General features: G+C 38.3%; 1 protein-coding gene across 4 annotated transcripts; it reads left to right on the top strand.

The window, feature by feature from the left end:
• Window positions 1–1,055: 1,055 nt before the first annotated feature.
• Window positions 1,056–12,292, top strand: anxa11a (annexin A11a). Of its 4 annotated transcripts, none has more exons than XM_034898550.1 (15): window positions 1,056–1,325; window positions 3,038–3,307; window positions 4,149–4,231; window positions 4,866–5,252; window positions 5,424–5,511; window positions 5,996–6,090; window positions 6,373–6,486; window positions 6,780–6,870; window positions 7,720–7,799; window positions 7,892–7,948; window positions 9,415–9,508; window positions 9,680–9,775; window positions 11,108–11,166; window positions 11,276–11,398; window positions 11,524–12,292. In XM_034898550.1, the coding sequence occupies exons 2-15, from the start codon at window positions 3,040–3,042 to the stop codon at window positions 11,581–11,583; spliced, it is 1,695 nt and encodes a 564-aa protein (XP_034754441.1). In that variant the 5' UTR covers window positions 1,056–1,325; window positions 3,038–3,039; the 3' UTR covers window positions 11,584–12,292. The 4 variants fall into 4 exon arrangements, with proteins under 4 accessions (XP_034754441.1, XP_034754443.1, XP_034754439.1 ...); XM_034898548.1 differs by having other exon boundaries at window positions 1,161–1,325; window positions 3,019–3,307; XM_034898551.1 differs by having other exon boundaries at window positions 1,163–1,325; window positions 3,019–3,307; window positions 5,013–5,252.
• The last annotated feature ends 1,767 nt before the right edge of the window (window positions 12,293–14,059 follow it).

Raw genomic sequence — 14,059 nt, 5'->3', positions numbered from 1 at the left:
CAGGCTGGGTTATCTCAAAATTACCAAAAATCTGAGCAAATAACTGAATGTCTGTCCAACTCTGTGTTTTGTCACTATAAACATAGTTAGGGGCCGTTGTAATAATTGAAACTTTTAATAACATTCTTGTTTTTCAACATATAAATCTCAAACCACTACCATTATACAGAGTTGCAGCCATTAAACATTTTACACTGTGAGTTAGTAGGAAGAAACTTTTAAAAATAGAAAAATATAGCAAATAATGGTTTATGCACCTTTCAATATTGTACTAATAATAGGTTTCTCATTTCTGAATTGACATAAAATCTCATCTAATATATTTCAGATAACCTCTTACAACTTTCACAGCTATAAGTTTATTAAAAAAAACTTCAATTTCATCATCATCATCATCATACTACTAAATCGTACTAAAGCACTTACTGCTAAAACCTACGTTTGGAGACACTACCTTATCACCTTAATCATTAAATTAATAGATATTTTGGGTCGGTGTTGTAGTTTCTAGATGGCCCCTAAGCCCCGCTGCTGCTACTAGAGACCATGTTACTTCTCCAAGTTGGAGGACGGGCTCTTTTTGATGAAAATGTGTTTTTAGGACACAGTTTTACTGCGCTAGGAAAGCTCAAAGTCATTTAGGATTTAATGTAATTTCGCTATAGAGTAATTGATCCCAGAAGTTCCAATCTGTAAATAGCTTTCTAACTTTTGCTCACGTTTATAAAACCGAGAGCACTGATTATGAACCCGTCCGAGCAGTTTATTAAACAGTTTTTTCTCAGCTGACCTCAAGGGGCCTCCGTAGCTTTCCAACATCCCCTGGATCTGGGGTAAATCGAGGCGTTGACTCCACGGTTAAAGAAAAGTTGACACGGACTTATTGAGTAACATACAAAAACCGACGAATGTCAAATATAAAAACAAACTTCACCCCGTTGTACAGACCCAGTTCTAATTTATATTTCTTTAATGTTGATAAGGCTATCACAGTAAAAGGCTATTAGTTACTTGTGTGTCAGTAAACACAAAAGTGGTGGTTACTTTATATTTAGGTGGATAGCAACACACCTAAACAGCTCTATTGTGGCGTCGGTCTTCCACATTTTCCATTATTACGTAAACGTTCTCGTGTATGTCTAGGGTTGAACACATATGTGCTGTTGTCACAGCACTGCTCTGTGACAGGCAGATATATGGGTTGGTTCTTTAAGTGGAAAGTATGACAGAGCCCCACCCCATACCAGTTAAGTAGCTAGCTTAGTAAAAACTGTAGCTTGTCTAAGAATTACGTCCATCCAGGAAGAGACTACAATCAGACTAAAGTAAGTGCTAAAATCAAACGATACTCAAACAACGAGTTGGCGTAATGTAGCTATGATACATTTGCTCACAATATATCTGGATAAGTAGCAGCTATTTTTGGATTCCTTTTCTGGTCCAGCGTTGCTGTGCGGTTCTCGACTATTTAAGGCCACAAATGTCCTGCTTAGATTGTAGCTTCAAATTGCTGCTGGAATTTTGTTTGCCTATTTTTGGTCAGCAAGCTTAGATAGAATTAGATAAGCTAAGTTAGTGCAGGGTCTAGACAATTGGGTCGGGAGGTTTAACTAGCTAGCTTGTTTTTTTTAAACAGATCTACAGGCCTAAAGCAGCTAGCTAGCGCAAAGTTTGTGTTGGTAGATGCATTTTCAATTGCCTAACACAATCTGTTTTTCATATTTTTAACTATTAGTGCAGTTTTTGTTCTCTCACCAACGTTAGCGATGACAAATTAAATAATAACCTAACGCTTTGTGTTTCGCCAAACCATCAATCTTCACCAGTTTTAAAGTGAGTGAAACGACACGCCCAGCGTCACAACAAAACCATTTATGTATGTTAAGATTAGCTAGCTAGCTAACTAATAGTAACCGCCACTGTATTAGTACACCTTAAGAAGTTGTAATTACCTCACATTGGCGACTTCGACCCTGAAACGATAAATATCTTTATGACCGTGTCATATTTGCTTAGGGTGTTGGGGTCCGAGGAAAGCTTTTCGTAGTTCTTTATTTTTTTTTCACAGTTTGAATTGTGAAAGCATAAAGATGTGTTTGAACCAGAAAGCACCGTACATAAGACAAACCACATTTGTTCTGACCAAATGTGTGTTTAACTGTTGATACAGTATTTCACAAGGACACTTTGAGTCAGCATCAATAGTGTGTTGACATCAGAAGGCAGGGCATGAGTATGACGTGTATAAGTGGTTAAACGTATTAGTGTAACAATTGGATCTGAAGTCTCTGGGACTGGATAGCTTTTATTTTAAATTTCTTTTGAATGTAGCCTATAGAATAAATGCTGTACCTAATTTAAATCCTTCTATCCTTTGGGGTTGACCTCTGTATTGTAAAGGGTTGCTTCCCTGCTCTGTGTTCATTCAAACACAGCATCCATAAAACTTTCCTGCATCCATAAAATGCAAAACAGAGAAGACTGTTCCATTTATGGCCACTGTAGTCAGCATAACCATGGAACAAGTAGGCATATTGGAACACAGGCTTGTCATACAAAGCTTAACCAAGAAGAGAGTTTCCTCACCACCCTAATACTCAATTAAAAATATTTGTGATTTGTGAGTTTGCAATTTATTATATTGCATTGGCGGTGACACTTTGCATACATTGCTACATTAAAAAGCAAAGCCTTTACCTAGAAGACTAGGATTTCCAGTATAACAAAAAAAAAATGCAATTACTGTAAATTTATCAACGCAGACATACTCATAGCGCACCAGTTCATTGTCAGGGAATGATTGTGTCCTGAGGATGAGGAGCTGGGTGTGGTTTCAACTCTCTTGAATGTCAAGCTCAATAGGTTTTGCAGTCTATGGGTGCCATTAGCAGCGTAGTGTTCTTTCTTTTAATTGTCCTTTACCAACAGACGATGCCAACAGATGCATTTTGGCTGCACAAGATGATTCTTACTTTTGTTTAATAGGTCATTTTTGGCAGCCCTCTTGATTTTTGACAGTTTTGTTTTATGCTTAAAGCCATGAGCTACCCTGGATACCCCCCTCAGGCAGGTGGATACCCACAACAGCCTGGGGCTTTTCCTCAACAACCTGGTGCCTATCCCCCTCAGCCTGGAGTTTACCCTCCCCAAGCTGGAGGCTACCCGCAGCAGCCAGGCGGTTACCCTCCTCAACCAGGTGGCTATCCTCCACAGGCTGGGGGCTATCCTCCACAGGCTGGAGGTTATCCACCTCAGGCTGGAGGCTATCCACCTCAGGCTGGAGGCTATCCACAGGCACCACCACAAGGTAAGCCGGCGTGCCACTGTTAAAGGAATAGGTTGATATTTGAGAAATATATTTTAAAAAAATGTCTACTTTCTCATTAAAAAGAGCAACACATTCATCTCATTATGGTGATTTAAAAAATAAGTGAAACAGAGTGCATTCACATAGGTCTTGTGCTTCTGAGCCTCTAAACAGGAGACATTTGGAAACCCGTTTTGGTTTGCAATCTGCGGCGGTTGTGTTGAAGTCTCAACGGGCGCATACATAGATCTTTGGTAATACCGACACTGACACCAATGTTTTCCTGCCTGTTTGGGCCTTATTGGTCATGAAGTCTTGCTTTTGAGATTAAGCTACTAACGTTAGTATGGTAACTACCACCAACAGGGCGGAGTATACAGGTGGCCTCTTGTATATGCCCAGTATACAAGAATTTTGTTCATACGGTTTGGTAGTTTAAATGGATAATAGTTCTTCTACTGGGGCAAAAATTACTTGTGTGCAGGGGCATCACTTTTGCTGTCTGCTGGGAAAAAAATAGCTATTGAAATGTAACCTTATTGTATTCTGGTGCTTTTTAGAAAGGGTGAGTCAGTTATGTTATGTTTGTAGGAAACAGGGATCATGAGACTTAAAGTAAAAAGAAGAATGGATTTTTTCTGCTCAAAAAACAACTTCTGCTGTTGCTAAGAGAAGCCAACAAGTCCCACAGTCGTTTCACATTGTACTCCCATACTTTAAACTAACTCTCTTTTGCTTATCTGTTAACTAGTTGGAAAGTGAGAAAAAGGAAGTTCCAGTAAGAAGAGTCATTTCTGTCTCAGGCTAATATGAACAGCATTGTCATTGTTGTCTGCTGCAGGCAGCTGGGGAGGTGGCCCCGCTGGTGGATACCCCTCCATTGGTCTTGACAACTTATCCAACCCTGGATACATGGCTGGCATGGTAGGTTTAGCCAAATTACCTTCACCTGCACCCAGAAAACTCTTAAAATATGTGTAATGCAATATCATCAGATTTTTGCGTTGAATATTACAGTTAGAAATAATTACACAGCCATTCATGGAATATTACATCACTTTGTGGTAAGACCTTCTTTCCAAACGTTTGCATCTTTAAATCCTCAGAATCGCCATTTTCTCTGTCAGCTTCTTTTTTTACGTCGCTTGCATAAAAAAACAGTCACATTCTTATTCATGCTTCTTAAACCTATCAATCTAATGCAACTCTAATTATCCTCTTTACTTTACTGAGTTCTTGTCTTGTCTATGTTATGTTCTCATTATCTGTTATCAGAAATATTAATATCCGTCTTATGGTTGCATGGTCACACTTTATTTGGTTACCTGTACATCTTCTTCAGCAACAATAACTTGAGTTAAGTCTGAAGTAAGATCCAGGATAAAAGGACAGTTACTTGGGTTGGAAATTTGTTATTGAAAAACATTGATGAATTCAATAAATATGATACATTTGAATGTAATCCAATAAAAGTATGACCAGCTACCTGTGCTTTGCATGAAATAATCCTTAAAGGTCTGTACACATATTATGAGATGCTAATCTTTCCAAATCACAGGCCAACCAGATCTCCGCTGTCATGGGGGGGTTCACTCAAAACCCATCCATGTTTGCCCAAGCCCCTGGGGGTTACCCACCTGCCACTCAGCCTGGCGGGAATAGTGCCCCCATCCCTAACCAACAGTCATATGGCATGTACCCACAGCCCGGAGGGAACATGCAAAACCCCCAAGGCCCAGGGATGGGTTACCCTGGTCAGCCTGGCCAGCCTGGTCAGCCTGGCCAGCCAATGCCTGGGTACCCCGGAGCACCACCATCAAACCCACCCATGCCTGGTTATGGAGGAGCACCAGCACCTGTGCCAGGTTACCCAAATGTCCCTTCATCAAATCCATCCATGCCAGCCTACAGCCCAGGAGCCATGCCAATTTCTCCACCTGTCAACGTAAGCCTTTTGCTCCTATAGGTTAGAACTATATCCATCGTGTTATGGCTCTCTGTTGTTATGTGTGAAATACACACTCACTATACATTTACAATGTAATGTGTAAAACAGAATGAGCTTTTTGTGTAAATAACACTTGTTGCACTGCAAATGGCTGTGTTGTTATCTCAGAGAGGATTCAGGGGAACGATCACAGACTTTCCTGGAGCTGACCCACTTAAAGATGTGGAGGTCCTGAGGAAGGCTATGAAGGGCTTTGGTGAGCGCTATGGAGAGAATGCTTAATAATATTCTCCAGATGCACATGATTCACTGAATTTTGTCTATTTGGGAAGTGTGTTCTAACTGTATTCATTTGGGCTGGCCTTATTTAATTATGTAGTTTACTAATTGGTTGTAAGATTCATAGTCAACTAAGTGTTAGGTACCGGTAGTCATCTTTTTATGGTCCCGTAAACACTTACATTTTATAAATCAGTGTGCACAAATTCACTAAAATGTAATGGGACAAAGATGCAGCTTGACACATTTTAAAATGACCTAATTAAAGATAGCTGACAGGCTTTAGGTAGTTGATAACCAACTTAACTTTCTTTGGATTATAGCTTTTGCATACATAAAGATATTTGTCATTTTCAAGTATAAATGTCACTTGTATGTTCGTATGTATGAAATGTTTTGAATTGGAACATTTCTTTATCTGTGGCTGCTTCGGATTCAGTGGTGTGGGCTTGTCTGTGCAGGAACTGATGAGCAAGCCATCATCGACTTACTGGGGAGTCGCTCTAACAAGCAGCGTGTTCCTTTGCTCCGGGCCTACAAAACTTCCTATGGCAAGGTAAACGTCCTGTTTATGCTTCTTGTTGAGTGTTTAATATTAATGTAATACCTGATGCCATTTTCCATTAGGAAAAAAAACTCACAATTTCTGAATATAGAATATATGTGGCTCAGTATGTGTTAGTTAGCAGTCTTTAAGCAGACAACAGGTGCTGTGGCTGCCAGTAGAATGGAGAGGGGGTTGGAATGTCTTCAGCGCTCATTATAGCTTCAGATATAGCACAGAGCTTCTAGCGGTACGTTTTTTTCAGCTGTTAATGATGGTTGTTTCCATTTTCAGGATCTGATTAAGGACCTGCACTCAGAACTGTCTGGAAACTTTAGGAGTCTGGTTATGGCCACGTTGAAGACCCCTGCTGAGTTTGATGCCTTTGAGATCCACAATGCCATAAAGGTAAAGGCTCAGGCACAAAACCTATTGATATTTTCTTCATTATTTACCACCTTTATGTCAACATAGATTGAATCATTGAATTATTACGTGTTATTTCATTGTGAAAAAAAAATGTTGTTATGAAAAAGTCTCCTAAATAAAGAACCATGTATACATGTTACATTGTTATAAAATGTAAAGAACTGCATTAGTTGAAGGTTTGAATATTGAATATAGAACACAAATACACAGGAAGAATGTTTCCTGCCAGAGGATTAGGTTGTCAAGTTATCACTGTTCTGTCTTCCTAACAGGGAGCTGGAACTGATGAAGCCTGTCTGATAGAGATCCTGTCTTCTCGCTCCAACGCTGAAATCAGGGAGATAAGCCGTATTTACAAACAAGGTGAGATGCCTCAGGGCGGTAAATGGACTGCTTTCCCCTCCTGTTGTGATCTCTTTTATTACAAAGTATAAAGTGTTTTTTTATGTTAGTAGATCCGTGCAGTCTGTCTAGATTTTGGTACCACCATACAATTTTGTAAATGCATTTGATGTAAATGCATTTGATACAAATTATGTTTTGGCTAGGAATCTGTGGCACATGAGGTTATTTACACCACAATGATTCCCCTTGTGTGGTAATTTTTTTCCTTGTAATTTTGTATGGTTTGCTAAAATATGAACTGCTGCGTCGGTGTAGATGAGAGGAGAAAAGGGAATACACGTTGTGCACACAGACTACATTATGGCCAAGCGTGCACCCTTAAATAGCATCTGAATAACATGCCACTGACTTTAGACTATGTTACTGGTCAGTGGCAGAATTGTTTTCTGAAACTACAAAATAGCACCAGGGAATGTTTGCGCCTGAACGCGCTTCTTCTGTTCATTGAACCGCCCTGCAGAGCGCAAATTCATTCCCTAATTTACCGGCGTGTGTCTGTTGAGGGAAAAGTCTGCTATGCAAAATAGCATTGATACATGCCTTGGTGTACAAAGTGAGTAGCGCTGGCTGCAAGATAGGGCCCTATGTATGTCTGTGTTTTGTGCACCCGCAATATCTTTTTCATTGCAGGTTCAGCTAAACTTAATGCTTAAGACTCCCGAACCTTCTTCATGTACTGTATGTGAAATGAGATGTGAGGCTTTCAGAATTCACTAATGCTTGAACCTATGTATTTTAATTAAATCCATGTACAATATCTGTGTTTTTTTTTGTTTTGTTTGAACCATTGTTTTTTTGCCATTTCAGAATACAAGAAGACACTGGAAGATGCCATTAGTGGCGATACTTCCGGTCACTTCCGCAGGCTCCTGGTCTCTCTCGCCCAGGTAAGATATGATACAACTGAATTACCTGTATATCTGTCTCTTAGCAACTACTTTCAGATTTAATTAGGAATATGCTGTCCTTTATTTTGCAGGGTAATCGTGACGAACGAGAGAATGTTGACATCGCTCTGGCTAAACAAGATGCTCAGGTAAAATCTGATTCATTGTCATTATTATGTTTTTTGATTTATCTGCGACTTTACTTCCCCTGCCAGGAACCAAGACACCGCTTAATTAGACTAGAGCGATTGCATGGTTACATTCGGTCTCAACATACTATTTTAAACACTCATACACTCACATACTGACCGACACTAGACTCACCCACTGGCCTCTGTTACATTCAGTGGCCTGGTGCTCGGTCTCCTCATAACAACCTACCTACCATGTAGCAACATTCACTTCTAACATTTAACTCAACATAACTACCAAGATAACATGACGTTTATTTGTAGGTGATATCCATTGCTAATGTAGCCTATGAACTTCCATGTACACAACCATATAAGATGCACAAGAAATGAAGGCTTCTATGCTTGGTTGATAACTCAAACTTGCCGACGAACCTCATGCAGCACCCTGGTGCGCGGTCTCCTGGATTGCGACAGCCTACCTCCCATGCAGCCTTCAACATTCACTTCTCTAACATTTGACTCAACATAACTACCAAGATAACATGACGTGTATTTGCATGTGATGTACTTCCCCATTGATAATATGTGAATCGCCATAAACACAATCATCTAATGTACTCAAAACAAAGCTTGGTTAATAAGTTAAACTTGCCGAGAACTATGACACAGCTTGATTACATTAGACTCCAGCGGTTGCACAGTTACTTGGTCTTGTTCGGTAGCCTGGTGTGCGGTCTCCTCGTGACAGCCCAGTGGTGGCACTAATGAGCTAGATTACTACACTCAGTAGCAGAAGAAGACCAGCTATACACACGCACACACAAACACACATACACACTAGCATGAATAAGGTAAAAAAAAACAGGACATGTACAGTACGAAACAGCTTGTTTGCCAAAACATGGATTAAACATACTAATATTAATATATTAAATACACTTAAAATCTAACCATCAAAATGAAAAGAATGGACTTTAAGCAGCCCTAGTCTTATGTGATTTAACAGGAGGAAGGAGGGAACAGTGTTGAGCTTAATAACAACATGTAACTTTCTGTATGGATCATAGTACAGTATTACGGGTGTTTTGTCTGCTGTACCGTGAACATTTGGCAAAAAACCCAACTGATTTAATTGACAAAGCACAACATGGCTACATTTTTTTGTCATTTGTTTCAAGTTCAACAAGCAATTTGTTGTATTTTAACAAAATACTGAAAGCAGTAGAACTGAGTAGGCTATATTTTTACATCTATTTATCACAAGTAATATTGTCGCAATATTTAACAACGTCAGGGCATATAGCACACTACTTATATCATCCAGCCCTAGTTTGATACCCTGCAATTATGTCAGATGCTGCATGGTGTTGCAATATTTTTATCTGTATCATCATTTAATCTTAATTTGTTTAATGTGCTTAAGAGCACAGCTAATGGAGATCCTATACTAAACAAAAGACATTTCAATGTTCTCCTTATAGTCCCTGTATGCTGCTGGAGAAAACAAGCTGGGAACAGATGAATCCAAGTTTAATGCCATTTTGTGTGCCAGGAGCAAATCCCATCTCAGAGCAGGTATTCTTTATTTTTTTATTTTTTTTGCTTCTTTATGTATACAAGCATAATCTAACGTAACGTTCAACATTTAAAACACATTAAAGGAGGATCAGGTCACAAATGAAACTTGTGTGTGTGTGTCTTGCTGTGTGTGTGTGTGTGTGTCTGTGTGTGTGTCTGTGTGCACAGTTTTTCATGAGTACCAGCAGATGTGTGGCAGGGATATCGAGAAGAGCATCATCAGGGAAATGTCCGGAGACCTTGAGAGTGGCATGGTGGCAGTGGGTAAGAATACACACAGACCTATTCAACTCTAGTCTTGGATAGGTCATAAACATTTATTGTGAGAGACAGATTCTGCTCCACATACTTAGGTAATGTTAAAGTGTAAGGTTGTCTGCCATACATATTTGACATAACATTTAAACATTTTCCATGCTCATTGTGTTGCATATTGTGTTATAGCTATCTTAATACACTTTTGAAGAAGAACTGGAGGAAGTTGTTAAATGCCTAATTTCTTTTTTCCCCCCCTTTTTTGCCAACATTTCTCAGGGTTATGGTACAGTAACCTGTTTATAGATGTGATTTATTTGAATCCTTCTGATGGTTTTGCACAACCAGTCTATAAGTTTTCATTGTGAGGTGGTGTGTGATGCAGTGTTGGATGTCTGCCATCAGTTTTGATGCTGTGTTCTGTTTCCCTTCTTCTGCATAGTGTTTTTGTTTTCAGATTTCACCTAGACATTGTTTTCAGTATATAAGTTGCTTTAAAGCTCCATTAATGAATATTTGGTCACTAGTGGGCAGAAAAACCCAGAAACAATTTGACGGTCATATTTCCTGCCACCTGATGAATGTAAATCTAATCTAATATGATATCTCCGTTTTAGTTTACACCAATTCCTGAGAAAAAGATCTGGCTCTTAAGTTTCTAGATGTTTGACTTCATCCATCCACTACTTGCTAACTTTATGCTTAAAGGGATATTTCACCAGTGGAATAATGATTATATCTTTAAATTGGGTCACTTATGTAGTAGAAATGTGAATTTCTTTTTGAAATTGGTGGCTTCTAGGCCGAGAATAGCAAGAAGGGGCCGTTTGAAAACATGCAGAACTAGTGTTGGGTTGTAGTCCACAGCCGCTGCCTGCTGCTGTCAATGGGTTTTGATGAAAATGGGTAAACTCAACCAGGCAGTAAATGTGCTGGGATCAAACAGGCGAAAAGCTCCGTAGAGCTGCAGATAACCCTCTAGAGGTTTGTGCTTGCAAGTGACACCTCCTTCAGAGACTACTCAGTAATTTCATTGAATATGAAAATATTGATTAATGCTGCTTTAATTCTTCTTGTTGCCTTCCTTATATTATAAGTTATATTCTTTTGTGTGTATGCATAGCTTGATTTTCCATAATCACTTTTTAAGATAGCACAGTATTGTTACTTCATTATCCTCAACTCAACATGCAGTGAAGCAATTTTAGAAGGTGTTTTTTTACAGTGCATTTAAGAGACAAAGTATGTTTAAAACAATTAATACAAATCTTAAAAAAGAGAATATGAATCAATGAGTACGCTGTGCTTGTGTTGGTAATAAGTAACTATTTTCTGTTTCAGTGAAGTGTATTAAGAACTCAACTTCCTACTTTGCTGAGAGACTATACAAGGCCATGAAGGTGAGACACCCTGTATTGATTGGTTGCTCATTTTCTATACGTAACTAAATTAGTGTAGTACAATATTTAATTCATGTTACCCTAATTGTGTGTATGTACATGTGTTCAGGGGGCTGGGACCAAAGACACAACACTAATCCGGATCATGGTCTCCCGTTCTGAGATCGACATGCTGGATATCCGCCAGGAGTATGTCAAAAACTATGGAAAGTCACTGTACACACACATCTCTGTAAGTACCTTCATCAGTTATTGCGCTAAATACAAATTACCCTCCAGTCGCATGGATGATTTAAAAGCAACAAGTACACAAGATTACGTGAGACAAATTTGTTGATTTATTTATTTCATTGACAGGGAGACACATCTGGGGACTACAAGAAACTCCTACTGAAGTTCTGTGGAGGCAATGACTAAAAAGGAAATGAGGACTACTACAATATATAAATGTTCTATAAAAATCAGTTTTCTGCCTTTATCTATATGCACTATACACAAACCGCAAACCTGCATGCCAGTACTATCAATGCAATGTGTACCTAGTTTTAAGAACATGTATTCTCTATATGCTATATATTTTTTCTTTTCTTTATACAGGATTCACAAAACAGTTGTGTTTTTTTTCACTTGTAATATCTTTGCTGGATATTTGAGTTGAATATACATGGCCATATAATAGTTTTAAAATAGATTACATTTGGGTTTTTAGAGCTATATATTTTTAAGATATTTGTATCAATTATGCCAATTTTGAACAGATGACTAATGATATCTGGAATGTTTATCAGCTAATTTTGTAATGTTCAGCAATGCTGAATGAAGTATGAGACATAAAATACATAGCAGCTAAGTACCAAAGTTGTTAGTCAATTTTTGCAATTGTATAATCTCGTTCTACATTTTGTTCTACACTATTTCTTTGTTTATCCTAGTTGTGCTGTATTTGCAGCAAATGCTTCAATTTGTGTACGTATACCTGTAGCATGTAAAGCTCAGGCATCACAATTTGGTCTTCATGAGTCTCAGAATATATATATTCAGAATGCATACTGGAAGTATTTGTGCTTCATGACATGGAATAATGCATATTGAAATTATTTTAAAAAATAAAATAAAACATACCAACCTTCTTTATATACAGATACAATTCCATGACTATTATATCTCATCTCTGGTTCACAAGCAAATTCATCCCTAGGTGTAATACAAACCGCTTATATCAGATGCCATATTAACCAATAGTATCTTTAAAATCTGTCAAGACCTTCTCATGATTGCTCTAATACTGTTAGCACTTGGTAATAGACTCAATTTACCACCAGAGGGCAGATAAGTGTTAATACAACCACAACAGCTACACTTAAAGGGTTCAATAGGTAGGCATAGCTCTTTACCAATGCTCAGCTGTGAAGAATATAGATCATTATATGATGTAATTAAATTAATAACCGTGGTCACAATTGAGTTTAAATTCCGCTGGTAAAAAACAAGTGTCTTCATTCTCCAACAGTGAATAGGGTTGTATGATATCTGGTGACTCTTAAACACATACAGCATTTTTATTAATCAATACACATACAGCATATCTCTTACCTTGAGTGGTGTGAGGCCAGTGTGTGCGGCTGCACATGGAGTTCTCTATGGCTTATTAGGTCCTGTTGGTTTCACTTAAAATGCTGTTGACTGTAGAGACGTTGCAGTAGTGTTTGTGAGTTAAATGCACTTGCAATCAATAACTATGAAGTGAGGGGGGGGAGAGCCTTTGGAATTGATTGCATCCATAAAGCTGCCTTGGTCAGATTAAACACGTCTAGCTTGTCCACAGTGCTGTCAGAGGAACCCCTCGGTAGCAGCCATACATCAGTAGTTTTAATGACATCATGTTAAAATTGACCAGAAATGGCGAATAAGGCTTTAGTTAGATGTTAAGATAACAAAAACTAGAATTGTAATGAAGATCAGATGCAATTAGATTGGTGTTGAGAAGATAATTTAGCTCTCATCATACAAGTTTTATAATTTTATAATGTTTCAGCATGTCTCTACCAACATTGTAGTTATGATATCGTCATGATCAGAAACCTCCCATTTGTTGCACACATGCAGCCCGAGGCTGTGTAATTTACTTTTAATTAAAAACCATGAATTGCCCAATTTAATATCTATTATAGCTGATCTAACAATTTGGGAATCCTCTCCTGGCACCTTGAGGTCTCAGTATTGTGGGAAAATAATGACTAGATAAAAAATGTCTTAAAAATGTGTTGACACCAACAAACTTATTCTCTTCTAAAATGTTGTCAATGCCTCTTGTCAGAGTTGCTACTGTTCGTTTAACACACCATCATTCTTGCAGAATGGAAAAAAAATAGATCAACACTATGGATAATGAATTATGTAAGTAATCATTTTACCACCCTTAGCACAGCTGGCTCTCCGTTAGCTAGCTCTCTACTCAGACAAGTAGAATGTAAAAAAAATGAAAATTTTCAGTTTGAGATGATTTCACTATAATAAATGGCGCATATGCTTGCGGAGTGTCTTCCATAAAAGATAAAGCTATTGATCTGATCTTTTATCTGAAAGCCCAGATCAGGGCTCTGAGATAAAAGATTTAAAAATATATATATATTTTAGTAAATTACCAGACAGCTAGAATGACTACCTCTGTTGTCTAAAGTCTAAATAAACTCATTCCTACCCTGAAGATAAAAAAGCATCAGGCTGTCTTCTCTATTCAAACGCGTGTCCTCAGAAGTAGGGTAAAGACACAAACGTGTCAGAGGTGGGGACGTGCTTCCCTTTGATATGAATGGATTGTAATTAATTTTTCATCTAAAAGGATAGCACATGGTTGCACAAGCTATGGAGCCAGCTTGTTGGAGAAGGAGAG

Source organism: Etheostoma cragini, chromosome 17, assembly GCF_013103735.1.
Source record: "Etheostoma cragini isolate CJK2018 chromosome 17, CSU_Ecrag_1.0, whole genome shotgun sequence".
In the NCBI taxonomy this organism is placed as follows: Eukaryota; Metazoa; Chordata; class Actinopteri; order Perciformes; family Percidae; genus Etheostoma; species Etheostoma cragini.
Note: the sequence above shows the minus strand (reverse complement) of the source record. Positions and strands in the feature narration are given on the sequence as shown.

Excerpts from the sequence above, each read along its gene's own strand:
- anxa11a (XM_034898548.1), top strand. The coding sequence starts at position 3,028 with ATGCTTAAAGCCATGAGCTACCCTGGATACCCCCCTCAGGCAGGTGGA. Across the intron at positions 5,253-5,423 it reads CAATTTCTCCACCTGTCAAC|AGAGGATTCAGGGGAACGAT; the intron begins GTAAGCCTTTTG and ends TTGTTATCTCAG. Across the intron at positions 6,091-6,372 it reads ACAAAACTTCCTATGGCAAG|GATCTGATTAAGGACCTGCA; the intron begins GTAAACGTCCTG and ends TTCCATTTTCAG.